The 25,608-nt window shown below is 42.7% G+C and overlaps 1 protein-coding gene across 2 annotated transcripts in view; it reads right to left on the bottom strand.

Annotated features, from left to right (window-relative positions):
• The window catches only part of GABBR2 (gamma-aminobutyric acid type B receptor subunit 2), a 457,331-nt gene extending 432,416 nt beyond the window's left edge, over positions 1-24,915 (bottom strand). Inside the window, exons 1-2 of one of the 2 annotated variants that reach the window (XM_064430950.1) lie at positions 24,728-24,915; positions 23,615-23,927 (exon numbers count right to left, since the gene is read on the bottom strand). In XM_064430950.1, the coding sequence (XP_064287020.1) occupies positions 23,615-23,927; positions 24,728-24,798 (384 nt within the window). In that variant the 5' untranslated portion in view covers positions 24,799-24,915. The remainder of the gene's footprint in view (positions 1-23,614; positions 23,928-24,727) is intronic. The other variant, XM_064430955.1, reaches the window with a different exon arrangement.
• Positions 24,916-25,608: the final 693 nt, after the last annotated feature.

Here is a 25,608-nt window from a genome sequence, read left to right as displayed (position 1 = left end):
AAAGTGGTGAGATGAACATGTTCCACAATCAATATAAAGAGATCACACTGTGGTCTTAAATCTAACAGAGACCATTATATATTACAACTGAAATACAACATCAGCAAGGTTCAACCAGAAACAACATATGAAATTGCCTATTGGTACAGCTTTGCAAAAAAATGCAGCAAATTCTCTTCACCCTTGGATGACTCTGAATAAAAACTGCACATCTTTCAAAAAGATAAATTACGATTTTGAGGGAGACTTGTGAACCTGCTGCAGGAATCTCTTGACGGATAGAGTAACTGGTCCATGGAAGGTTAATGAAGTCAAGATTACCATATTTTGTAAATTAATCTACTACTACGTTTTTGACCCTGTTAGGACAGCCAAGAGTAACAACAAAAAACTAGGCAAGAAGTTCCTGTTAATCTCTTATTCATCTCCTAAGACTTCTACCACCATGACGATCACTGCCAAGTCTAAAACCATTGCTGATGTATCAATATCTACATGCAAGTATCCATTTCAAGGCAAACATTTTATTTGCATTTCATTCATCTAGTTTACTCTGCACTTTGTAGGTTGTGCTACAAAGGAGAGGCTTTCTGGTATTTCTACCAGTTCCTCCTATGATTTACCATATAGAAAGTTCTTTTCATGACCTTTTAATGACTAGATCTTAGGCCCAGGGATAAAATCTGGCACATCACCTGGCTCTAAAGCATGTCTGTATTACAGCACCACTTCTATTGCAGCTACCAGCACACCAAAGTTAAGAGAAATCCTCTTGACTTTTATATATTTCCACTGCATTTCTACCCACCCCACAAGTTATATGTCTTTTTCAATACTGGCTTTCAGGTTTTGGGGAGAGAAGCTTACACTGAAGTCAATTACTTTGGCTGTGGTAGTGGTTTTTGTCCATGCAGACTTAAAGATCATTTCTTCTCAAGTCACGTTTACTTTGTCAGTTTCAGTAAAACTGTCCTTTGTGTAAATAAGAATTGGATCAAGAGTATTTTCCCCATTGTTATACAAGTACCTATAGTATTCCTTTGATCAATAAGGTTTAAATAATTTAATACATATCACATAAATATTATAAATCAATTCCATCTGTCTGTCAGATCTCCATGTGAGTTTTCTTATGTATCAAGAGATTCTTGTTTCTATCAGTTTTCTTTTTCAGAATAAGAACATCATTTGGAACAAAATGGTAAATGCAATTCCATGTCCCTGCCTTCATAATAAAAATAAACAAACATTTATTGGGAGATAACTTAATCACAAAACTGAGAAAATAATCAGAAAAACCTCATGGTTTTCTTTAAATTATGCATTTAACATAGTCTTCAGAAAATCTTCCATTCCAGCCTGAAATCTATTAAATACACTTGGTAAAGTACTGTAGCAATACTGGATCCACTCAGCAAAAAGAAGAACAAATTCCTAACAAAAATGCTAATAAAAATTAATTTCTGTCTTCTTCCTGTTGCTAAATACCTCTGGAGTTAACATTCCTCACTACAGCTTCAAGACCCACTTCTTAAAATATATCACTCTGATCACATTTGTGTCTCTAAACTTCTTGTGGTTTAGCTGGTACTAAGCCATGAACTCCTGAAGGATTCCTGTGCTTGGAAGTTGCTCATAAGACATTGGGGTGACATTTTTCCTGATCCTTCTTGTTTTAAAACCCTGTGAAACGCCTACTTCCTCTTCACAACATTTCATCGGGCCCCTGTTGATGACTCCTTTCTCTTGGATCCCTGCCTCTCTCCTCACTGTGGGCAGATGAGAAATCACAGAGCACCCGGAGTCAGTGGCCATGGCAGGAGAGAGGAGCTCTGGAGCAGCACTGATGTGAGCCAAGACACAGCATATGCTAACAGAGAGCAAAAAGACCCCAGCAGTGGGAAACAAGGGTAAGAGCCACAAATGGGGGAAATGGGAAGCAGGACTGAGTTCTTTCACTCTGATGGACATAAGAAGGTCTGGAGAATGATAGAATTGGGTATGAACACCCTCAGAAAACAGTGCTACATTCCTTTTTTTAAAAAAATTCCTGATTACTTCTCTGTGTTTAAAATATTTACTGTGCATCTCCATTCCTGATGGTATCGCATCAGCTGGTATCAGAGAAGTGAACAGATGACCCCTGAAAGTAAAAACTATTTTTAGTTTTAAAGATTGTCTATAAAAATAATTTTAAAAAATAATAAAGTTTAATTGTGATGCAAAGCAAAAATGCCTAATCCTCCAGTGGAATCTCTCCAATCAATCAAGAGGTCTTACGACCTCCTACTTTGAAACAAACCCTTGTTTACTTCTCCTGTGCTAGTTGTCCAGCAGGTCACCATTCTTGGAGCAATCTGTGAGGCTACAACACTTTTAGCCAAGCTAGAAATGATCCAGAACTTAACCGCAGCCTTTCTGGGGTCTTTTAATTCTTTGCCTTCACAAGGTCCCTGCACTGTTTTATCACTGCTTTACAGTGAAAGCTAAGGAAATTGCAAGATGTGTCTGACAGCACAGAGGAGATGTCACTGGTGGTACTTCTTTAGAGACTGCACAAGTGACAAATCAAGATCACAGAAATTGCTCCAAAAGCAACACCAGAGACTTGAATCCATTCAAACATGATACACCAAGCACAAAACCTTGGAGCTGACCTAAACAAAGCATACTTAAATGCACTAACTTTTGTAGAATATGATTGTTCTGATGGATCTCCCTTTCATTTTCAAATTGAAAAAGAGGCATTTTATGAAACTTTCACAATAAAGATCAGAAAACATGTATATGTAGAATTTCACAGAAGGAGAACATCCATGAGGAGATATGAGCAGGGAGGTGCAGAACAGGATCAAGTGATTTGTGAAGTTTTGCAAGCAGTTTTCATGCTATTAGGAACAGAAAATCCCAACACTGGATTCCACCATGAAAGAGAATTCTGAAAATAATTAATTTTTCATTTATGGGAATGTTTCATTATATAAAAACAATAATTCCAATTTTGATTTTTTTAAATTTTGAATTTAATGTGGAATATAGAGAAAAACACTGCCATCTAAATTGAAACTAATTTTGGAAAGAAAATACAAGAGCATGCAATTTCAAAAATTATGTCAAGAATATCTAGACAATCCTTCCTTGGTTTTTGAAATTAAGGTGTGGTGATAGTAATGTGGTTTTCTACTGTTTGATTTTGAAAGAAACTGTGCCCTGCATGAATAGTTCTCCTCACAATTTTCTCCCTATACAGGTGCTGAAAGCAAGACCAGAGAGCAGGACATGTTTTCCCCAGCATCGTAACATTTCATCCATGAAAAAGCCTTAACTGGTGAGTCCCTCCCCAGGCACAGCCCCACAGCACGTGGTAGCAGAAGACCATCCTCAGCTTCCCCAGCTCAGGTGAGGGACAGGCTCCGTGTCCAGAGGGTTGGCACGGAAGAGCTTCCTGGTGTGCACTGCTGGCCACCACACTGCTTGCCCACACACCACAGTACACTGCTGACCTGTTTTTCCAGTTTTTCTGGCTAGGTGTGAGAATCCAAAGAAGAGTAACCAATAAAGATGAAGTGGGGATGGTGGGAAGTGAGCTCTCTGGACCGTCTGCTGAAACCCCCGGAGAGCCAGAGGTGATGGAAACGCAGTTACTAGAGGGTTTTACATTAAAATTCCCCCAGACACTTAGGGAGATCTCTAGCTGACATAATACAGACCTCCACATAGGCAACATCTCCATCTACACTAGCCAGCTGAGGTTCCCTTTATACTTCACCAAAAAAAACAGGCTTTCTGTAGTATACAATTATTTTTATCTTAAAAATAGTCACCAAAATAGGTTAGATGAATTTTTCCACATAAAAGTGCCTACTCCTTGATGGCACAAGAAGCCTGGCACACTAGCTGAAGGGAGGTATCCCCAGCCTACATTTCCAAACCCAGGCCAGATGAAGCCCAGAGCCCTTCTGCCCTGGACATGCCTGGGAACATCCCCAGCTTCAGAGTGCCAAACCCCTCTCCAGTGCTGTCAGCCCTCATTGGATTCATCAACCAACTCCTCTGCTCAAATTCCTTATGGCTCAGAAGCAGTAATAGGAAAACAAAAATGCCAATCCCAAGTAATTTCTTCTCACACCAGATGTCTGCATGCACAGCACTCATATGGGGAAGGTGCATTAAACACAGCAGTTTCAAAGGCCTGAAATAAATGAAAGGTGACACTAAGAAGATAGAGTAAGAAGACAGAATTACATCAGTGCATAAAGGCTGAGTCTTTTGGGGCCAAAAGTTAAGAAAAGCTACGTGTCTTTCCACTATATGAGAAGTAGCTCAAATAACATTTAAAAAGGGTTAACATAAGGCAACTGTGCACTCTTTGTACAGCTCTGAACCCCTGCTGCACTAGAAAGTGAAACATTAGAATAAAACGGAAACTGGATACCTTTCATGACAGTTCAAAACAACTGTTAATAAGGAATTTATCCAGGCTTATCATCATTTTTTCTTAAAGTGTAATATTTGGAAAACAAAGAGATATTGCCAGGAATAGACAACATAACACTTTTCATCCTGTTTTCAGTTAGACTTTTCCAATAATAAGGATAGTGATATGACAATTTAGGAAAGCTAAAATTATCATTTTGACAAGTATTTTATTGTTCACAATTTCCATGCCTAAAATACTGTTCTGAGAAACTGCATTATCTGAGAGGCAAAATAGAACATCCTGTTCATGTGAAAGTTAGATGTCAAGAACTGATTTACGAAGCATGGGGTCTTTCAACAGCTTCCTAGGTCACCAATTTTCAGAAGTTTTCAAACTCTCAAGTCTACAAAATGGCATGCTTTTTTTTCCTATGCCTGTCTTGGCAAACTGTTTCATGAAGCATCCCAGAATGCAGGAATGTGCAAGGTGGAGTTACATGTCGTATGCAATGAGCTGCACACACAAAAACCTGGAGATGTTTTGTCTTATTTATGGAATAATACTGGAGATGTAGCCTAATGTCTGCGCTTTTAGGTGATTAAGATACATGTACAACCCAAAACCCATGTAATGCCTCCGTTTATTGCATCTTAAGCCTGGAACAGATTTTTTTTCTTATTTAGGTAGGATAAGTAAACAAGCATGCCTTGAAATTTTTACTTTAGAAATTATTTTATTATCAATGTCATTTTCAGTAACTGTTCCACTGCTGGGTTTTAGGGGGTTTGGGCGGGGGGGAGGTATGCATTTATTTAATCAGAACAAAAGTCTTTAAATGAGCTGACACACAGCTATTATGGTATTGTGTCATTCCATTACAAAGGAATCCGTTTACTAACAAAAAGACAACCAGCTTTTAAGTCAGACTGGGATATGTTGTAGCATTCCTGTCAGAAATGATACACATTAGGATAGACTCAGCCAAGTGTCAACTAGCAGTCTGAGTGCAAATCAGCACTCCTCAGAAAATCCCAGTGGTAAAGTCTATTCGTTTGCTCAGACCATGCCCTAATTACAGCACGTAAACCTTTCTTGTTAACACCATTGCTAATAAAGCCCTGGCTTCACATCCCTTTAACTGGCTACTAACTCAGAAAACTAGGTAAGAATAGAAAAATAACTTTGAAGAAACAACATATTGTTCTTTACACAGCAGTAAAACTATTTTTAGACTTACTTAAGCCTGTAAGAATCCACCAACCTGATCACCCTGAGGACAGCATAGAAGGAGAGATTCCAGATGTCAGCCATACGGTGAAAGACAGGAATAAAGTGATACTCAGACAGCTCAATTATACCTGGCTGCCCACCCCCACGGGTGAAAATCTCAAGGGCATTATTTCTCCTACTGCACTAAAAAGCTGCTCCATGGCTGGATTCACAAATGTGCAGAAGGCAGCTTTTCTGCCTTCCCACATCCTTCGTCCAACATTTCAAGGATATGAGCTCTCCACACAACCCAGGTTCAGTCCTCCTCCCCAGGCTGCCACTGCTTGGGGTGGCTGGCATAGAGAGATGTATCAGTCCTGTTAACACTCTCCTTCTGGTATAAATAAATAAACATTGCAGACACAGATGTACCTTTTGATGGATAAGCAGCCATTTACTGAACAACAAGATCATTTTCATTTGCTTGCTTTTCATTCTTAGTGAATATTTAAGCTTTTGGTTTTTGGGGTTTTTTTTACATGAAAGTGCTACATCATGAGTTTTCAAGGAAGACCCACTTAAAAGGAATTGACAACACAGTAATTAGGAAATTCACATTTAATCACGGGAGACCTGAGAGACATCAGTCAAAAAGAGCATTCCATTCTCAGCTCGGTGCCAAAGCCACCAGGTTATAAAGTATTCTGCTGAAGAAAGCTTCCCAAAAGCTCCTGATTAAAACAGCTTCATTTAATACAAAAAAATCAGACATCTCTTGCAAGAATGCTCCCCTTGCCTCTTGATTAGCACTCACATTCTGGAGTAGTGACAGCTTAATTAGTTGAAATAAAACAGTATCAAAGCAAAAAAACTGAACACCCTGCACAAAACATCTCACCTTTGGACAGGGCAGTGCTCCCTCCTGGGCAGCAGAGAATGTTCAAAACTTCAGGGGCTCATGGCAGAGCACAGCTCTGCTCCCCTTGCTCATGAATGAAGCTACAAGACTGTTTTCAAGCCCTGTGCATATATTAGGAGTCATGATTTCTTTCCAGTTTTTTTTTATTTCAGCAAAAGCAACTCAAGTGCTTTTACATGTAACTTCCCTCTTCCTAGTGAACGATGCCCAAAAGTAAATTATCTGTCTCCCTCACGGCAGACCTTGCATCCAAAGAGTCAAGTATCCGTATTTTCTAATTGAAAGGAAGCTAATCCAAAGGTTGTGTAAGGTCACATATGGCAAGTCTAGGCTCATGGCATTAAAAAAACAGAATCAGCTCTCTCGCATTCATACTGCCCTTTACAAACAATTAAATACAAGGACCTCTGCAGTGTGTCTGTAATTAGTACTTAAAACTCAAGAGTGTGTACTCTGCTCTCAGAACCAGGAAGAAAAATCAGAAATTTTAAGGATCCACATTCTATTAATCTCTTACAAGTCATCATGACATGTCTTCCTGCTCATGCAGAAGCAGGAAGAGAAAGGCAGTGATCTATGTCTTTTCCAGGGATTATGTTAAAAATATAATTATAGACTACTTCAATATTTTAATTCAAATTGAGAGGTCAGTGCAACAGAGCTGAGGTTCTGCAATTCAAATCCACTGAATATTTATGTGGGGAATAGTATTTTAGAGCTGCTCCTAGAACTGGAAACTATGTAAACACAATTAGCAAATAAACATCCACCTCCACAAAACTGCCCACAGCCCATCCGAAACACTGAAGCTGAGCAAATAAAAGTAGGTTTTAATTGCTGTCCACTTAAACTCATATCCACACTTTCTACTTATTTAAGCTGAAATGTTAGGAACATACAGACAAATAAATAAAACAGTGACTTGCATCAAAAGTAATTTACAAGAAAGGTGATTTCTTAATGAGAACATGCAGTTGATGCATTTGTGTTCCATTATTAAACAGGGAGGCAATCTTCAAGTAATCTTACAGCATATGAGATCATGTTTGTTATATGTAAAGCACTTCAAAAATTATACATAAATGCTTATGAACCAAACACACTGTTAAAATTACATTCTAATTTCTCCCTTGGCTAATTTTCTAGAGTTTCAAAAGAAGACATATAATACTTTCTTCCCATTATAGAATGCAGCATAACTGTTATTGGTGTAATAATGTCAAATTTTAATAACTTCATCATAACGGTACATTCCACGTTCCAAGATTTATAGATAAGCAAACATGTTGATACACACTACTTTGCAACTTCAAAATATTAAGCAGCCTGTAAGTGTGTGTGAGTCTGAGGGCATCTGCCCCACCACATGCCTCTGATGCGGGAAACAGAAATTCATATCGGTAACTGTGGAAACCCAGGGGACCTGGAATATTTCTCTGTCTGCTCTGGGGTGTCCTGACCCCCAGGGGAGCACTGACTTTGACCCTCATTCATGGAGAAATTTTCAAGATAGACTAGAATCCACAAAAGTGTGAAATAGATTATAGAGAGTAGTGTAGGTGTATCACTAGGTGAGAAATTCAGGTTTTGGGATTTTTAGTATGTTGTAGATGGAAGCAAGATGGAGGGCACAGGGTGTCCTCCGGGGTTTCTTCTTCATGGGTTTGGGTGGCATTTTGTACTTGGGCAGAAAAGTCCACGTTGCAGGCTCTTTGGGATCAGTTATTGGGTTAAAAGGGAAAATAATCTAGATCTCAGTTCTTAATTGGATAGTTTAGTCTTAAAAGACCTTGTAACAAGAGATTGTTAGCCATTTTGTGCCTTCTAATGAAAAGCTGCTGAGCTCATGGTTGTGAGACTGTTTTACTGATAAGAAATAATAAATACCTGAGTCCGAACATGAACTATCATCTCAAGTGCCTTAAATCCAGACCCAGAGAAACCAACAAGTAACAATCTCCTTAAGAATAAGTTTACGGTCCCAGATCACCCTGACATGTGAGCTCCTCCTCTTAATTTTGTCACAATTCTTCTGGCCATACTAAAAGATAGGTTTTAGAAACTGGATGTATTAATTTCTGTACAGAAGATGAAGTGCTATCTCAAACTAGAAGAAGCTTCTCTCAAATTTGAAATTATTGCAAAAACAGATATCATCTCAATATACCCAGCTTCTCAGAACCTTCATCTCTCATATCAGCCTTTAATTTTTCCTGAAACTGGCAAGGAAAGCTCTACACCAGCACCATGCTCTGACAGCACAGCACAGGCTGCTCTCCTGCTCATGCAGAAGCAGGAAGAGAAAGGCAGTGATCTATAAAGCTGTCACCATGGAAAGCTAGAAGAGCAAGATGCAGAAGACAGTGCAGAAGAACAGAGTGACTCGGCAAGCCATGGATTTGGGAATCACTTCCTGGGTGCCTCAAATACTCCTCAAGAACCGTAGGTGTTCACAACCCCCCTAATTCACACACTCTTTATTCCCGCTCCTAGCACAAGCAGGGCATGATTGCACTACAAGATCCACATCACAGTCAGGCATCCACCCAAGAGCCCAAACACTGCTGGACAGACACATTTGCTCTATTTCAGCAGAGCAGGGTTTGCCGGGAAGGGGTTCAGTCACAAGCATTCCAAAGTGTGCTCACAGAGGAGGTTCAAGCACTGCACAACTCTGCGCCTACAACCATTTACCTGAGTGTCGTGGAATGATACCTGGAGCTCATAGCTCTTCAGCATCCATCTATGCTTGTATAAATGCTTCAAGGCTAAATGGACCGCAGGCAACACATCTGCTGTTAGGTTTTTCTGATCAATCAGGCAGCTGCTGGGTAAAAGCCCAAGAAGAGAGAGGCGAGTCCGATTCAGCTCCTCAGAGCACCTAATTATTAGCAACACAAACAGCATCAGAGTGTCTAGTTTCCAGCTCCAGAAAACCATCTTTTTTGGTGCTTTTCTTCTCTTTCTTTCTCTTCCCCAGCAGTCCACATCCCTGAAGAGAAACAGGCCTTAGATGCCCTGGTTGCCTGACATTTTGCAGCTTTCCTTTGCTTCAGTCAGCTGTGTCCCTCTAAGAAAGCAGCTAATTGTTATTAAAGGATAAAGACCTCTCTACGACTGGCTTTTCCAATTTGGACAGTAATCCAGCTCACAGCAGTGCTGTGAATCAATACTTCACAAGAATAATCTCTAGGCAAATTACTCTGCCAAGTCTAATTTTAAACGTGTCATTTTAAACATTCTGTAGGAGAAATATTCAACCATAGGTGACAAATCAATACAAAAACTCATATGATTCCTTTGAAAATGGATATTCTAGGGGTTGATCAAAGTGGTTGCATACTGAACTCATATTTGAGTTGCCCACAGCAACCTGGATGCCACTGAGTCAAAAGATTGCTTCACTTTGTTTTATCTTGCACAAACACATTTTCTATTGGCTTCATACATGTCAAACAAAGAATATGAAGTCTTGCATAGCCATAATATTTTATATACTTCTAGTGCAAAAGCTGCATCAGCCTAAAGCTGTACATCCTCTTCCTGGTTCTGCTTTTTGTCAGAAACCCCATGCTTTCCTTAAAATCATGGTAGTTGTGAGAAAATTCAGCATTCAGGCCTGCTCCTCCCATCTACAGGCACATAGCATTTGACAGGCATTTCACATATTGTTGTAGCTAGCTAAGTAATTTCAACACACTATTTGCAGTTTCCCAAGTAATATGCCAGGCTACGAAAAGGAACGGATGCCGTACATGCAGAAATGCAGAGAAAATAGTAACGCTGGGGAAAATCTTCCCTGCTGCTAATCAGAACTCGCCAGGGTGAGAAGGGATTACACACGGGATCACCACACCACAGAAGAACCTGCACCTCTGCTCCCCAGGACTTGCAGCCCACCTTGCCCCTCTGACAAGCAGCATCTTCCCTGCCCCTCTCGCAGCAGCAACGCTGCTGTTCTCATGGGGGCACCACCCGGCTGACCCCATCCACAGGAATGACCCACACCTACAGGAATGCTGTCAAAAGCAAGGGAAGGAAACACAAAGGCCAAGAGAGGAAGGAAATCTGGGAGATGCTTGCTTCTCCGAGTAGAATAAAGCTCGGATTTTCAGCAAGTCTCATTATATATGCAGCTGAAAAGCAAATTGCTTCACCACCTTGTGGAAATTCAAGGTTTCAAAAGAATTCCCTGTGCCAAGCTGGGATGGAAACCCAAAACCTCAAAGGTTTTCATGACTCAATAATCTGAAAGGAAAACAAATGGAAGGGCTCATAAGCAGAAGGTTAATTTGGTATAAATCAAATTTGAAATTACATGTTCAGAGCTTGGCAATTTATTTTGTGAATGGCTGACATTTTTAAAAAAAGAAAGCATTGGTTTTCTGCAGAAAGTAAGGGTAGCTTGTCTAATTTTAATTTTGAAAACATGGCATTACTGGTCAACAAATTATTCTGAAACTGACATGCAACTAAGAAGTTTTTACAGAAAATCTCCACATAAATTCTAGTTATAAACATTCTAATTTATAATTACAATATACATGTCACATGACATGAGGGCATGGAAGTAAATAGATAAATAAAATTAAAATGAGCAAAATAGCAATGTAAATAAGCAAAAAATGTGTACCTTGGGCTCAGCAAATAGCTCCAAGCAGGAGATACTCTCAATTAATCACTAACTGTCCACAGTGACCCTTCTGCCAACACACCTGTACAACTGGATGGACAAGAAAAGAGCACAATGCATTCTTATACATAAACACAAGGTGAAATAGAATTACCCTTGCTTAGGGTGGAGAAAAAACCTTGCATAACCTTTATCTTTTTTCTCACCATTGCCCATAGTCAGAAAGCAGCAAGGCTGTGTGGGGCCCTTCATGTGGGGAAGGAGATACTGGCTTTTTTCCTGTACAAGGCTATGGTCAGATCAAATGCAGTAAGATCAAAATTTATTATGGATATTTCCTAGACCAAGAAATTTAGCACATTGTCTGGGCACAACACGAAGCAGGAAGCACACTCTCATAGCACAGTCTGCATAGCAACAATTTAACACAATGACTTAATAGGTATTTTCCATTCCTAAGCCTTATGATTCTATAATGTGATCACTGAAAACATATTTTTAAAACAATTTTTAACTTAAGATGAAACTCTTCCCTGAGCAGACGGCCAGTATAGGCCAAGATGTTGCTAAAATCCCATTTAATAGCTTTCTTAGAGGCTTAAATGGGATTTTGTTGGTGAATAGTCCTTGGACCAGCCTTCCTTACCAGCATTATTTCAGCATTGACTACACTAATGAAGAGGAGAAGAAAACAGGCATTCGTGCTGCCAAACCTCAGCAGATAAGGTGCTCTGAACTGCTCTTCTTCCTATCCCCAAATCTTCTCATCAGCTAAGTGAGGACATGGGTCTCCACTGAGTCATAGCTTTGGCTCACAGGTAGGTAACAAAAAAATGTGGTTTGACTATCCAATACCCTCTTTGGCATGTAAAAAGGCACAAATCTGCCACCACACCTCACTGAACCCCTGTTGCTTAGCCAGTGCCTTTAAATTCTTAAGAGGGCAGTGGCGAATCAGAGGCTATGAGATAATTTTCAGCACCACATGGATGGACACACATTTAAGGGAGCATTGCCTTATTCTATAGATCCATGCCAGCATCAACCCAGACCAGTCTTTTACTCTTCTGGTGCTACTTTTGTGTGCCCTCAGCATTGCTGCATTTAACCCCTGCCTGGCAAAGGAGCAAACAAGATTATGAATTACAGCAGCCTCCTGTCACCTGTGTCCTGAAAATCTCCTTCCTGACAGAAACATCTAACTATCTAATCAGACAACTGTTTCAAATATAGTATTTTTACTGCTAACTAATCCTGTAAAACTTGCATCAAAACAAGCCTGTGTGTTTTCATTTTTATGAATAAAATAGCTATATTTGCCATGCTCATGACTGATCGTAGGGTATTATCTTCATTTTCAGAATAGCATCTCCTGAGGTTTATTACCTACAAAAGCAGATAACTAAGCCTCTGTTTCACATTTGAAGATAGACTCAAGTGAGTTTACCCAAGACCTTCAAAATTTACTACAAAAATATAACAACGGGGAAATTTTAAGATGATAAATCAACTCACTGCATCTTACATCCACTTCTCAAATGTGAAGCATTTGAAATAGCACTGATTTTGAAACTTGATTTCAGTGTCAGAAAAATAAGGCCATTTGACTTTAAACACTGTCTTCCACACTGTTTTGGGGAGTTTTACCAAAGGACAACTGCGATTGTTCAGTACATTAAAGTACCTTTTGCAAGATTTAGCTGAAAACCTTAGGACAGAGCTGATGACCAGATGACTCACTGTTGGCCTCTCCTTTGTGAGTTCCACACAAACTGAGTAATATTCAGAGAGGGAAACTGTAGGAGGAAATTGTGCTCCCTCATAGAAGCACAATCCCTGAGAACTTAAAAATAGAAAAAACCCCAAACACCTGGCATAAATGTGTCTTCCATAGCCAATACTTTCCAAAGGCAAAAGGAGGAATCTTTTCAGTGTTGTCCTCCTTGCCACATTATGCTCAAATTTTATAGCATTTAAAATTCAGTTCTCAATCCCCTGATAAGTATTTCTGAACTGTAAATCACTTAAACAGTTATTAGTTCATGTAAAAGCTTGATTATAGACTGTATTAACTGTGTTAAAGACTGGCTATATATTTAAGCTCTATGTCACCTCACTCCTCCCACACACAGCTTCCTCCCCCTTGAGTAACACCCATTAACATTTATAGGATGTTCTAATCCCAGCTTCACATGTTAGTTTTTTTCAAGGCAGGTTATCATTCACCCCTTCTTGTCCCACGTGTCGCTGCTCTTGTTGCTTAATCGCTCAGGGTAATTAGAGTACAGAGCACTCTCATATCCTAAGAAACCTTGGCAATGTACTGGAAACCAATACATTTCTTGTGGAAGGCAACTCCTGTTCTGACATTGAGAAAAAGCCTCTACCTACTGCCAAGAGCAGCTTCACTATCAAGATACTACTATTTGCTGTAACATGTCCCAGCTTGTTAAGTAACTACTATCCAGATACAATTATTTACCTCCCATAACACCATCCAAATGTGCAGGCTATCTACGTCACAGAATTTACAGTATTCACAGAATGACTAGGTTGGAAGAGACTTTCAAGATCATCTCAAAATGAAAATTTAATTTGAAATGAAAATTTCATTTGAAATGAAAATTTTGTTTTGCCTCAAACCCTCGTGTCTCACTCCCCTTGTGTGTAGGCTGAAAATCTCTCTGCCTCCTTTCCCTTTTTCCCAGCAGTGCAACACAAAGATCAAATTAATTTCCTCCACTCTGAATAGAAGGCTTGGAGAAAAGAGATAAAATTACTAGTTTTTTACAGCAATGGTGAGATTATCCCTGAAGTAATAGATGAAATTCTAGTGGCAGCACTTTGAGAATGAAGATGACAAACTGCAAAAGACTGAGAAGAAGGACACAAGAAGGCATAAAACGCTGAGGGAAAAAAACCAAAATCAGCAATTCTTTCTATCTAGTTTAATATTCAGAGATGGCTTAATCTGTAGCTTGCTCTCTTGTGGATGAAAAAAGTGATTTCTAATAACACCAAACTTTTGAGCAGTTGAGGAAAACACATTTTCTGCCCTTCGGTAAACTATCCCTTTTTACCAAAATAACCTTTGTTAGGAAAAAAAAATATGTTTGCTGCTGTAACTACAGTGAGGGCTTCTGCTGACATTGAGAAAACACCTCTGGATACCCACCAGTGACATAATCGTGCCAGCCATACAGACCTGCCTTGAGTAACAAGGCCCTAGGGACATGGTACTCCTACCATGTCACTCCCTTTGTTTACTTATACAAGCTGTTATTTTTGCCAAGGTCAAACACACAATTTTCAAATATGTGTTAATTATAAAAATTGCTATTTTTTGATTGATTTTTTTTTTAAATACTGTGCCTTGCATATTTCTCAACTACAAGATCCTTGAGATGTGATAATCTAATTTAAAAAGATATTTAATGCTGCCATTGATCCTGAAAGGAATTCTATCCCAAAGGCTGAATGAAATCAGCATTTTATTCCACCAGGCAATTTGAAACTGTAAAGCAAGTAACGATGAGTGCCTTTGTTCTTAATTAAAAGTGGCAATTCTAGGTCTCCTCCTCATAGAAGCACTGCATTTTCATAGGTGGGCTGGCTTTCTAAAGTGCTGAGCATTCAGCAATTCCCACTGTTGTTGACAGAAAATGCAAATCACTCCGTGCTTTTTGGAAAGCAAATCTTTAGTTCAGGGACCTAACTAGAAACCTTAAAAAAAAAAAAAAAGAAAGAAAACAAATTTAAAAAGTGATGTGGAGATGATACTATTAACATGATTCACAGTAAAAAATTAGGAGTGGAAGGGAGCTTGGCTAAGTTTAAAGATGAAAATCTTTTTCTATCACTTTATATACAGGCAGCTATTGGAACTTAATTTATTTTGCTACATTGCACAAAGTCTTGCTGCCACTAGAACATCCCTCCAGATTACATTCTCACCAACAACATGGAATTTTGTCCTGCCTACAATTTTTAGAAAGAGTGGATGGGGAAAAAAAGTTGGCTTTCTCTCTTGATCAACATCCTGTAAATTATTGATACTTCAGGCTTGCCAAATTCATGGGAGAAAATGGAAAGCAAAACCCAGGGTGCTTCTACGGAACTTTAAAATTATATGGAAGACCCCACAAAAACACAGCTTAATATTTTATACCATATGTGTATACCAAAATATACCCACACAGTGCTGGTAAGATAAACACGAGTGTGCATCTGAATGACAATGCTTGAAAAATTTTATGTCTTGTATTTTATACCACACTAAGTGTCAGTCTGTAAAAAATTGTCCCTTCACACAGAGTTAAAGATATTAAAGAAAGAGATTTATTCTTTGCTAGAAAAGCACTTAAATCCCTGTGAAAACAGGAGCAGTAAACAGTGGAAAGGAAGTTAATTAGCATCCCAAAAGGGGCCTCTTACTACTTCTCCCTGGAGGTTTTGGATGTAAAATGGTTACTTAGACACCTATTGTGTGTATGAATCTTCACATAATTCTGTAGTTCAACGACGCTGCAGCAGAAGCTGAGGCCTGCCCTAGGTAAATGGTGAATTAGAATACATAACTACTTTAAGGACATAAAAGATTCAACAAATAGATTCTTTTAGAGATATGTGGTGGTGATTATTTGATAAATAAAATAAAAGAGATTATGGAAATAACTTAATCAGACAGACACGATAAGTTCTTCTGATGGGGATTGTGACAAAAAGGATCTTACAAGAAAGGCAGGGTTAAAGAAGAAGAAAATCAATTCAGCCAAGGATTTGGGAAAGGTTCTGCAGAGCCATCTACTCAGCGACAGAGCACATGAGCCTGGCAGACCCAGCTTGCAAAGAAGCAAGCATACAAGGTTTTCACATAAAGTCTGTGACAATCTGACAAAGTAAAGAAGTTTTCTGATTTCATCAGGATCCAATCCACCAGAGTCCTTCATACAAGGGAAGGATCTCCTAGACAGCCATAAAAATCAGAAAGCCTCGATCCCCCTCTTTTGCTGGTGATGTCCTGAGTCTGTAGCTGATAAGGTATTGCAGGGAGGGTGGTGTATGTAAAAAAAAAAAATTGGAGCTGCTCCTCTCATGGCTTCAGTGGCTGCAGGGTCAGCAGAGATTAAGCTGAAAATAACAAGCAAATCACAGAGAAAAGTTGTCCAGGGACAATGATTTTGGGGGATCCTTAAAACAAGATAGAAAGGTTTTCTGAAGTACATATTCTAGTTTGCAGCAGAGTGGGCAGAAATCCCCAGCTGAAATACATGGTCTTTATTGTAAAATGTGGATAATCTTAATGGTCCTCTGATCTTAGAACTCATTAATTATTTAAGGAAAGTACCATGGCCATAGTAGGAAACCTAAGTTTTCTAATCCTATCATTCAAAGTCGTGATGTTCACTTTAAAGCAATTAGTCCATTATCTGGGCCTTCATCTCTCAGAAGCCTCAGTAACAACAATTTGGACATCCCTGCTGAATTAGCCCCCATATTTTTCATTCTTTGTGAGTATAGTTTTCAGGCAGAAGGTGGATATTTGTCTTTAATTTGTTAGCTTTCCTCTTCACATTTGAGAAAACTTGTTTGAAAAATACTCTGGATAAAATTGTCAGAAATAAAGGCAGATGATAATGAAAAATTAATGGCACAGAAATTGAGCATCAATCGTTGACTTAGCAATGAGATTACATGGCTATTCCATCACAAGGGGAAAAAATGAAATAAAAAAAGTGTTTGCCAGTCAGTAGGTCCCATTTCCACTCAGCAGGCAGTATCAAGCAGTCTCCACATCCAGCAGATTTTACCCACAGCAAATCCTTTGCAAGTAGAGAAATCCCTGTTTAGCAAAGAAGGCATCCCCTAAGTGTCAGGGGCATGGCAAGGGGAGACACAGGGTGACTGAAAATGTATTCCACCTGTTCTCAGGGTCACCAACTTCTTTAAGTCGTAGCAATGGTGTAGCTGAATGAGCTCACTTCAGGAGTCAGGCAGCTGGGCCATTAACTCTGGAGCCCAAGAACCACAAAGGCACTGAAAATCTCATTTCTAGCTCAGCTAGACCCACAAATCAGAGTGCATCTGGCTGCTGAAAAGTTTGAGGCTCTGTCACTGATTTAGTTCCAAGATTCCTAGTACAAAAATAAATTTGAAAAAATGAAAAAATGTGATGTATGTGCACTGCACCATCTCAGTTTGGAACCCCACAGTCTGAAATAGGCTTCCTGGGATATATGGGGCTGCTGTGTATTAACAGACGTCTCCACAAGACTGAGTCATAGCTGTGCTCACTGCTTGATCTCAGTACACATCTCTGCTAAACCCAGCTGCCCCGAAAATTGTCCAAGTCAAAGGAATCATGGGGAGTTTTCCTCTGTTAACTTTCACCACTTAATTCCTTGAACGAGACCTCTGCATGCAATGGTTCAACCCTCCTAAGGAAAAATATCTCCTTTCCTATCATAGCAATGGTATCCATTTGAGTTCTGTTTGGTTCCCAGATTTTACAGTTTGCTCAAAGGCGTTATTCTTCTGCCTTATGCCATGAAAATGTCCATAAAGCAATGAAATTGAAAGCAGAGGACAAAGTTTGATATGCACATGTATCATTATATTCAGATTATTAATGCAAGGTGGTGTTTTGCAGCCTTGACATGCAATGCTATTTATTATGTCATTCTAAATAGTTACATGTGCTTAATTAAAACAATATAAATAGTGTATCAACAACTTTCTTTGTGAATGCTATCATTAAATCTCTCTCATCTAGCTCCTTCCTTTCTGTTTTCCTCTTGCAAATATTTTCTTCACAGTTATCACCAGGATATTACACCCCATCTTTTCCATAAACTTAAGTAATTAATTCTGGCTGATAACCATGCAAGAGGACAGGGTCTTTCTACTCTTTCTTCAAATGCAAATTGATACTATTTCCTAGATTTATTCAAAAAAATAGTTTTCCCATGCTGATGGAGCATGCCTGGCATTTGAATCTAAAGATTCCATAAGAGTGTGTTTTGCAGTATGCATAGGATAAGTTATACAAGAAATTGCAAGACATATGCCAGAAACTGGCTTTATCTCTTTGCAGAGATATTTAGAGGATATACATTCTGCAGGTCTGGGATCCGCACCCAGAGGAGTGGGTGCAGTGAATACATGATTTCTCTCCTCTCCCCACCCACATCTTAACATCAGCGGAGAAGCCAGCATAGAATTAACATCAACACTTAACTTTTAGATTCTTCCCTCCAAGTTTACAAAACTCTAAAGCAAAAAAGGAGGTTATGTCGTAAACGGAGTCATGTTACTCGGAAGTCAAAGGGGACACTGACTATTTAAAGATGTCCCTTCCAAGCAGAGTGTCACCAGCAGAGCAGACAGCGACTGTCACCATACACGCAGCGTAGCGCATTTTAATGCCTTGCTCTCTGCAAATATCAGACAGCACAAGTACTCAGTAATATTTAAAGGTAAGAAATTACCCAACTACCTCAACATATGCCAGACACATGCTCACCTGACGCTACAAGAACAAATGTCTGCCAGCTCTGTCTGCTGTTAACTGCACTCTCTTTCAGACCCTGACTTCTCCTGTGTATCCAGCTGTTTCCCTCAGATGACCACAACACAGCTCCACCTGTCCCACTGTGAGCACTCCAGAAAGCAAAATAAGGCTCCAGACAATTTAGTGCTCAGAGCACTCACAAGCATGACAGGGCTCACCCCAGAGACCCCACTCGACTTGGGTACATCATGCTTCCTCTTGCAAATCCAGGGAGGGACTTGGATTGATGGGGCCTAACCAACACATCACATGAACTTCTTTAGGGGGTAGAGGTGTCCCTGCTCAGCCCTGTTACAGTAATGGTGGAGTTTTTCAGACAGCAACCAGGAGCTGTGTGTCCCTCTCTGAGAACCACCTTGTGGAGCTCCAGTGGACAGACACCTTATTCTGTACCACTGACACAAACCTGCTCTCCTGTTTCTGGAATGTGTTCCGCACACTCAGCAAAAGTGAACAGTTCTCCTACTTCCACTTGCAGGAACAAGACATGAGTGGGTTCTGTTGACACCACTCATGATAGGACTTTCTGGAAGGGGCATCTTTATTTGGGAGCTCAGGGTCCTTTAAAAATGAGAACAGCTGCTAAGAATGACTCAGATGGGTGCACGGCCTTTCTTAAGCTTTGAGAGTTTTACTGAAAACATGCACTTTTTTAGTAAAAAAGAAGAAGGAAACAAAGATAAAGTCTACACATACTACACCTAGACTGTAATTTCTTGTCAGATAAATTAGGAAAGTCACTTTCTACTTAGTCACAGAATAGAAAAAGATAAATATGTATCAAATATCAATAAACTCATGTTTTCCTTCAGATTTTGTGGAGTCCTGTGCATTTTCCAGAGCTCATCCCTCTATGCCAACTTGCTATTTAAAGGTATTGGAATTAATTCCTTCACAAAAATGAGATTATATGAGATTATATTATGCTTACCACAAGGTGTTTGTTGTAGTTAGAGAAAATTAAATAATCTCATCCCCTCAGTACAAATATTGTGATAATATACCCACTTACTTTAGGAAGATTTTTTTAGCTTGTCAAGACTCACTTTGATTTTCAAAAACAAGTGCTTTCTTGACTATACCTGTTTAGATTCAAAACAAACTCATTCTCTCTGTGCACTACCCGCAGCACTGCTCCTACAAGAAATCAGAAAATCCAGTGCATATCTGAGGGAGGATGTCCAGATGCGGAAGGACAGACACCCAACTTCCATTAACTTCCCTTGCCTTCTTCCACAATGTCTCTTCCTCCAGTTACTCTAGGGTCAGTTTTTGCCTGATGCAAATCAAATACTTTTGACATTTATAATAGGGTCCACTAGAATGATTAATTCCTTTATTTTAGGGTTATTTTGTTTTTTTCCTCCAACAGATGTGTGTCAGGGTGCTTAAAATGAAATCATCTTTCCTGATTTATGTGCATCTTGAGCTGTATCTAGTGTTTGTAGAGGTTTTTCTTTCATTATTTTGCAAAATATTTCTTTTCTTTGTCAACCAACTAAAGCTACAATCACAGAGATGGGAAAAAAAGAGAAGAAATATTGTATCATGGTTGTTGATCTGAAGCCATAAGCTATCAAGCACCCTTAACTTCTAGGACTTGGTCCAAGGGCTGCTGGAATCGGTGCATTTACTGCCATTAATTTCAATGGGGTTTGGATGAGACTCTTTAGAGATCACTTTATAAATTTTTGAGTTTCTAAAATAACACAATTATGAAATTTTGCCCAAGAGTCTCATCTAGAGAGAGACTCCCACTCTCATCGAAATGAACAGCACAAAGTAAAGTCACTTAGACCAGAGTTCTGCAAATGCCTGCATTTGAGCTTCGTTTGACTGGCTGAGTCTGCATAGGAATGCCCAAACAGATAAAGACATGCCCATGAAGTAACAAAATAGACTGGATCAGGATCACACTCCAAGCACATTTAAAGATCAAAAAATACCCAGAACAGAAGCCTCTGCATTTTTGTATGTGAAGTAACCTGGGGTCATATTTCATAACAAAGATGTAATTCACACAATCTCGACTGAGTCATAAACTAAACATTGTACTTAAGTGCTTAATTCAATTTAAATGCTTTGAAAAACACTAGAGCTGCTGCTCATGTCCTGAAAGGTTAATGAGTTCAAGTGAAGACAAACAACAGTTGACTTCAGAAGGCACACTGCAGTTCTTCAGATAGTTGGTCAGAAAGTAAAGGCATTATGATGCTTCCTTATACAAACCAGAACTATCAAGCCAAATACAATATTCAGTTCAATCCTGACAGAATGAACCTGAATGCATAATAAAAAAAAAAATGTAGTGTGTTTATTTTCATTATTGTTTTTCACAAGCACTTAGTTAAAGCATTATGGAAAATTGGTTTAGACTTCAGACTGCAACAATGAGGGATTTTGGAGAGACACAAGGGAGAATGCATGAGTTAGTAAATCACTGCCATACATTTCCTAAGCATTATAAATACACTGCAATTATTTCTCAAGCTATTAAAAACTCCCATGTGTTCAAGGCTCTACATTCTCTTTCAAGAGCCAGCAATGTCACAAGCACCACCTGTGAAGCCCTGAGAGGGAGAGCTACTCCCTGGTCTGTGATTATGCAATGATAAGGATCCAGGCCCTTCAGGCATATCTATTTATTGGCAGCCTCAAAAAATAGGCTGAGAATCAAGTGGGCATGATGAGCCAGCTACCTTCCTGCTTACTGTAAGTGCACCGAAGGAAAAAGGTAATGTCTGAACCGAGGGAAAAAGTTTGTGCTGCCATTAGGTATTTAATGGCTATTCCAGGCATCCGTCCATTCCGTTTGGGTGCAGTCAATGTAGCACTCTTTGTGGACACTAACTTATTTACTTGTCACTACTAAGCAAGCACTAATGACCCAACTGTACTCCAAACATATACCTGACTTAGCATTCCATAACCATGCATCTATTAATTGCTTAAAAGTATTCAAAGCAACACAGCAAGCTGGCAACATGACCATGATTTCTTATGTCCCTGGAGTACTAAACAGTAAAAACGCAATTTTTAAGAAACTGATACTCATTCCAGAACAAACAGGGTAATTTTTTTCCTGACTATTTTAATGATAACTACCTAGTTCAGAACCCAAAATCGCTATGAAGAACGTCACAATATTTTGACTGCAATAAAGTGCAGCACCTTATTGATTAAGATATTACTGTATGAAGAAGGGACATCCTGCCTAGACTTCTCTAATTCCTATGCATATTTTGTAATAATTCTATCCAACGGAAAAACTAATATAGAATAACGTAATGAAAACAGGATTAGAAGACCTGTGATTTTTTCTTGACATGCATCTCACTTTATAAGACAGGTAATGCCATTCAGAAAATCCCCCATAATTCTTTTCATTACAGTTGCAGAGTTCCCTGAGATTCATTTTTTTAAGGAAACAAGCAGCTACTCTAGGTCGATCTTGCCTGTGTTCCCTGTCAGTATCTAGGCTTGTTCACACAACACAACAGGACGGCAGCCTGCTCCTTCCTAAGTGACATCTTCAGCAGTATTGCCCTCCATGCATTTCTGCTCAGAGATATCTTAAAAAAAAAACCGCTACGACAAATTTATGTCAATAAAAAGCAGCCACCCTGGAAGGAGAGGCCTTTGGTAGTCATTTCAGGGACGGAAACATTGTCACGAAGCAGTACAGCCTGTCGTTGCTGCTCTCAGCTTGTTCCCCCCGGACCTAAAGGGAGCAGACAGAGGCTTCCTTAAATTACAGCCGGCAAGATTTTCAGCAGTCACTTGCTTTACCGGGGGTTGTCTTGGAAGCGGACCCCGGCGCCAGCATTACACAAGAAGCGACTGCCATCTTCAGGGGAGCCCCGGAACCGGACCCGCGCGTATCCTCCGCAAACACACAGGTACTGAAGTTGTGACAAAAACCAAAGGCAGCTGTGGGTGGGCGGTAGTGGCAACCAGCTCGACAAAGCCCTCGCCTCGCTCCCTGCCCCGCTCTCCCAGGTAAAGGAGTGTGTTTCCTCGCTCAGCAGGGCTCCCCGCTCTCCCAGCCCTGAAGCGGCCGCTGGCAGCGCTCCGGAACGGGGGCAGGCATCCCGCCGCGCCGGCAGCGCTCCGCGGGGACCGGCACTGCAAATTTAGTTCTTCCCGAGGAGCGAGCGCCTCCGCGCCCCGCCGCCCGCCCGCCACGCACCCCCGGGCGAGCGCTCAGCCGGGAGGGCAGGGACGGGGGGAATCTCAGCGAACCCCTGCGAGAGCCTCCCCTCCTCCTCCTCCTCAAGCTACGGCTGCGATCGCTGCCCTTCGCGTCCCGCCGCCGCATGGGATCAGCCGGGCTGGCAGCGTGATCCCGTTGGCGGAGCGGGGGAGCGGAGCGCCCGGTGTGCATCTGTTGCTGAGCGGGGGGCGGCTGGCACAGGGATGCGGCCGCGGCTTCGCTGGGCGAGGCAGCTTTCCTCCCACCGGTGTACGTGCGTGCCAAGGGCAGCGGATCCCAGCCACCGCCAAGAGAGCCCCCACCGCCCGGGCGCCCGTCCGGGCCCACCCCCGCGCTGCAGGCGACTCCCGGACAGGGGCGCTCCTGGGGCGGCGGGGCGAGCCCCAGCTGCCGGGGCAGCCGCTCCTGATCATACCGGGCGGGCAGGATACGGCCCGCCGGCCCCACGTCCTCCCCCTCCGCCGCCGGTCCCCGCACATCTGCCGGCAGCCTGCGGGGCCGGGCGGGCAAGGCGGCTCGGAGGCGGCGCGCACGGCCCCCGCCGGCAGCCGCAGCCCCGGCCCGGGCGTCCGCGCTGCCCTTGCGCCCCGGCACCCGCAGCGCCCCGGGACTGGGCGGCGGCGCCTCCCCCTGCGCCCGGCGGTCCCTACCTCCGTGTCGTAGACCCGAAGGTCCAGGAAATAGGGGTTGAGCAGGGACTCGTTGCGGATCTGATCCATGGCCAGATACACGGCGGGTAGCACTCCCTGGGTGATCCTGCTCTCCTCCTCGGACTGGTTGACCGGCATCAAGCCCATGATGGAGATCGGCGTGGTGGCGTTGGGGGGCAGCCCGGCCGCCCCCCGGGAGCTGCCCCGCGACCAGCCCCAGCCCGGCGGCGCCCAGCCCAGGCACAGGAGCAGCAGTAGCATGGCAGGGTTGGAGGTGGCAGCGGCCGGTCTCCGCGGAGAGGGATGCATGCTGCTGGATGGGGAGGAGGAGGAGGAGGACTGAGGGTGGGGGAACGGGCTGAGCGGCGGAAGAGAGCCGAGCCCCTCTCAGTCTGGGCGCATCCCCCGGCGGCAGAAGCCAAGGCGGGAGGAGAAGATCTGCCTCTCTCCGCTTCCTCGGGAGCCCCGGGGTCTCCTCTCTCTTCCCCCCCTCCCCTCCCCTGGCAATAATCCTTCTGGCAATGGCGCCTACTCCTTCCCAGGTCTGCCAGCTGCAACCACCAGGAGCAATAAATAAATAAATAACCACCACCACCACGCACACACAGACACGCTCCCCACCACCCTCCTCCGCTCTCCCCGGCGGCACAGCAAGGGAGCGGGACCTGCCTCTGCCTCCCCGGCAGCTCTCCCCCCTCTCCGCTCAGGGAGGGACAGCACCTCTCAGGCGCGGGGGGGGGAGCCGAGCAGCCCTCATTGAACACTTCCTTCCTTCCCCCTCCTCCTCCTCCTCCAAAAGGGTGAAAAGGGAAAAAAAAAAAAGGGATGCTCCGGCAGAAAACGCCGAAGAGGAAAAAGCCCCCCCCTAGAGCCGGGGAGGCGGAGGAGGGGAGCGGAGCCGAGCCGGGGCGGGGGTGCTAGTGCCGCATTCCGCGGGAGCCGGGGCAGCCCCCGCCGCGGGAGCGAGGTGCCGCCGGCGCCCTTCCTCCGGCTCGGGCAAAGCCGCCGGGCAGGATGCGCGGCCGGGGGCACAGCAAAGTGTGCGGCGGCGGCGGGGGCCGGACCGAGCTCCCTCCTCACGGCATCGGCGTCCGCCGCCTGTGGGTCGGGCACCTTGTCCAGGTGGAGCTGCCAAGGCGGGCGCGGGCGGGCGCGGGGAGGTGCGAGCCGCGGGCGCTGCCCATGGGCGGGCAGGGCAGGCCGGCGGAGCCGCGGCCCGGGCGCCGTCCCCACGCGCGGAGCCCGCCCGGAGCCCGCCGGCAGCGCGGGAGCCGCGCACTCCGCCCGCCCGCCCCCGCGCACACGCGGCACGCAAACACGCTCCCACTCGGGCTCGGCACCCCGCACACGCACACGCGCAGCCAGTCCGGGCCACGGCAGCTCTGCGGCACGCAGGAGCGGCGCGTTTCGCTACAGCAGAAGTCGCGGGGTTTGGGGTTTTTTGGGTTTTTTTTCTGTTTTTTTTTTTTTTTTTTTTTTTTTCCCTTTTTTTATTGATTTTTTTTTCCAACCGGTTTCTTTTCCCGCAGAGTTTTTTGGCGGGGGGAGCCTGACACAGCTCGGGTTACCAAAAAAAAAAAAAAAAAAAAAAGGAAAAATAAAAAAATAAGTCTGCGGCAGGACTCCGAGCTTCCCCGAGGGCTGTCGCAACCCTGCGAACAGCCTGTGGGAAGCGAGCCCTTTCCATGCCTATTCTCCCAAGTAATTGCCTCCACATCTCAGTGGCTGTGGGGCATATCCCATAGACAGCCACGGCTTTTTGCATTGCTCCCAGGCTATTCCCGCACCCCAGGGAACACGTTCACACTGCCCACCCACATCGGTGGTCTGCAGAGTCCCAGAGCAGCAGTTCACTGATCTGTTTCATCTCTGGTGGATCCCATACAGTAGGTGGTACAGGCAAAATGCAAAACTTTTCTTAACCCTGCCTTAGGCACCCCACTTTTTATACATATTCATAAATTTCCTGAGGTCACTCTGAGCAAACCTTTGAA

The sequence above is a fragment of the Passer domesticus genome, chromosome 1, assembly GCF_036417665.1.
Source record: "Passer domesticus isolate bPasDom1 chromosome 1, bPasDom1.hap1, whole genome shotgun sequence".
NCBI classification, from domain to species: Eukaryota; Metazoa; Chordata; class Aves; order Passeriformes; family Passeridae; genus Passer; species Passer domesticus.
This window is presented reverse-complemented; position numbering and strand designations above follow the sequence as displayed.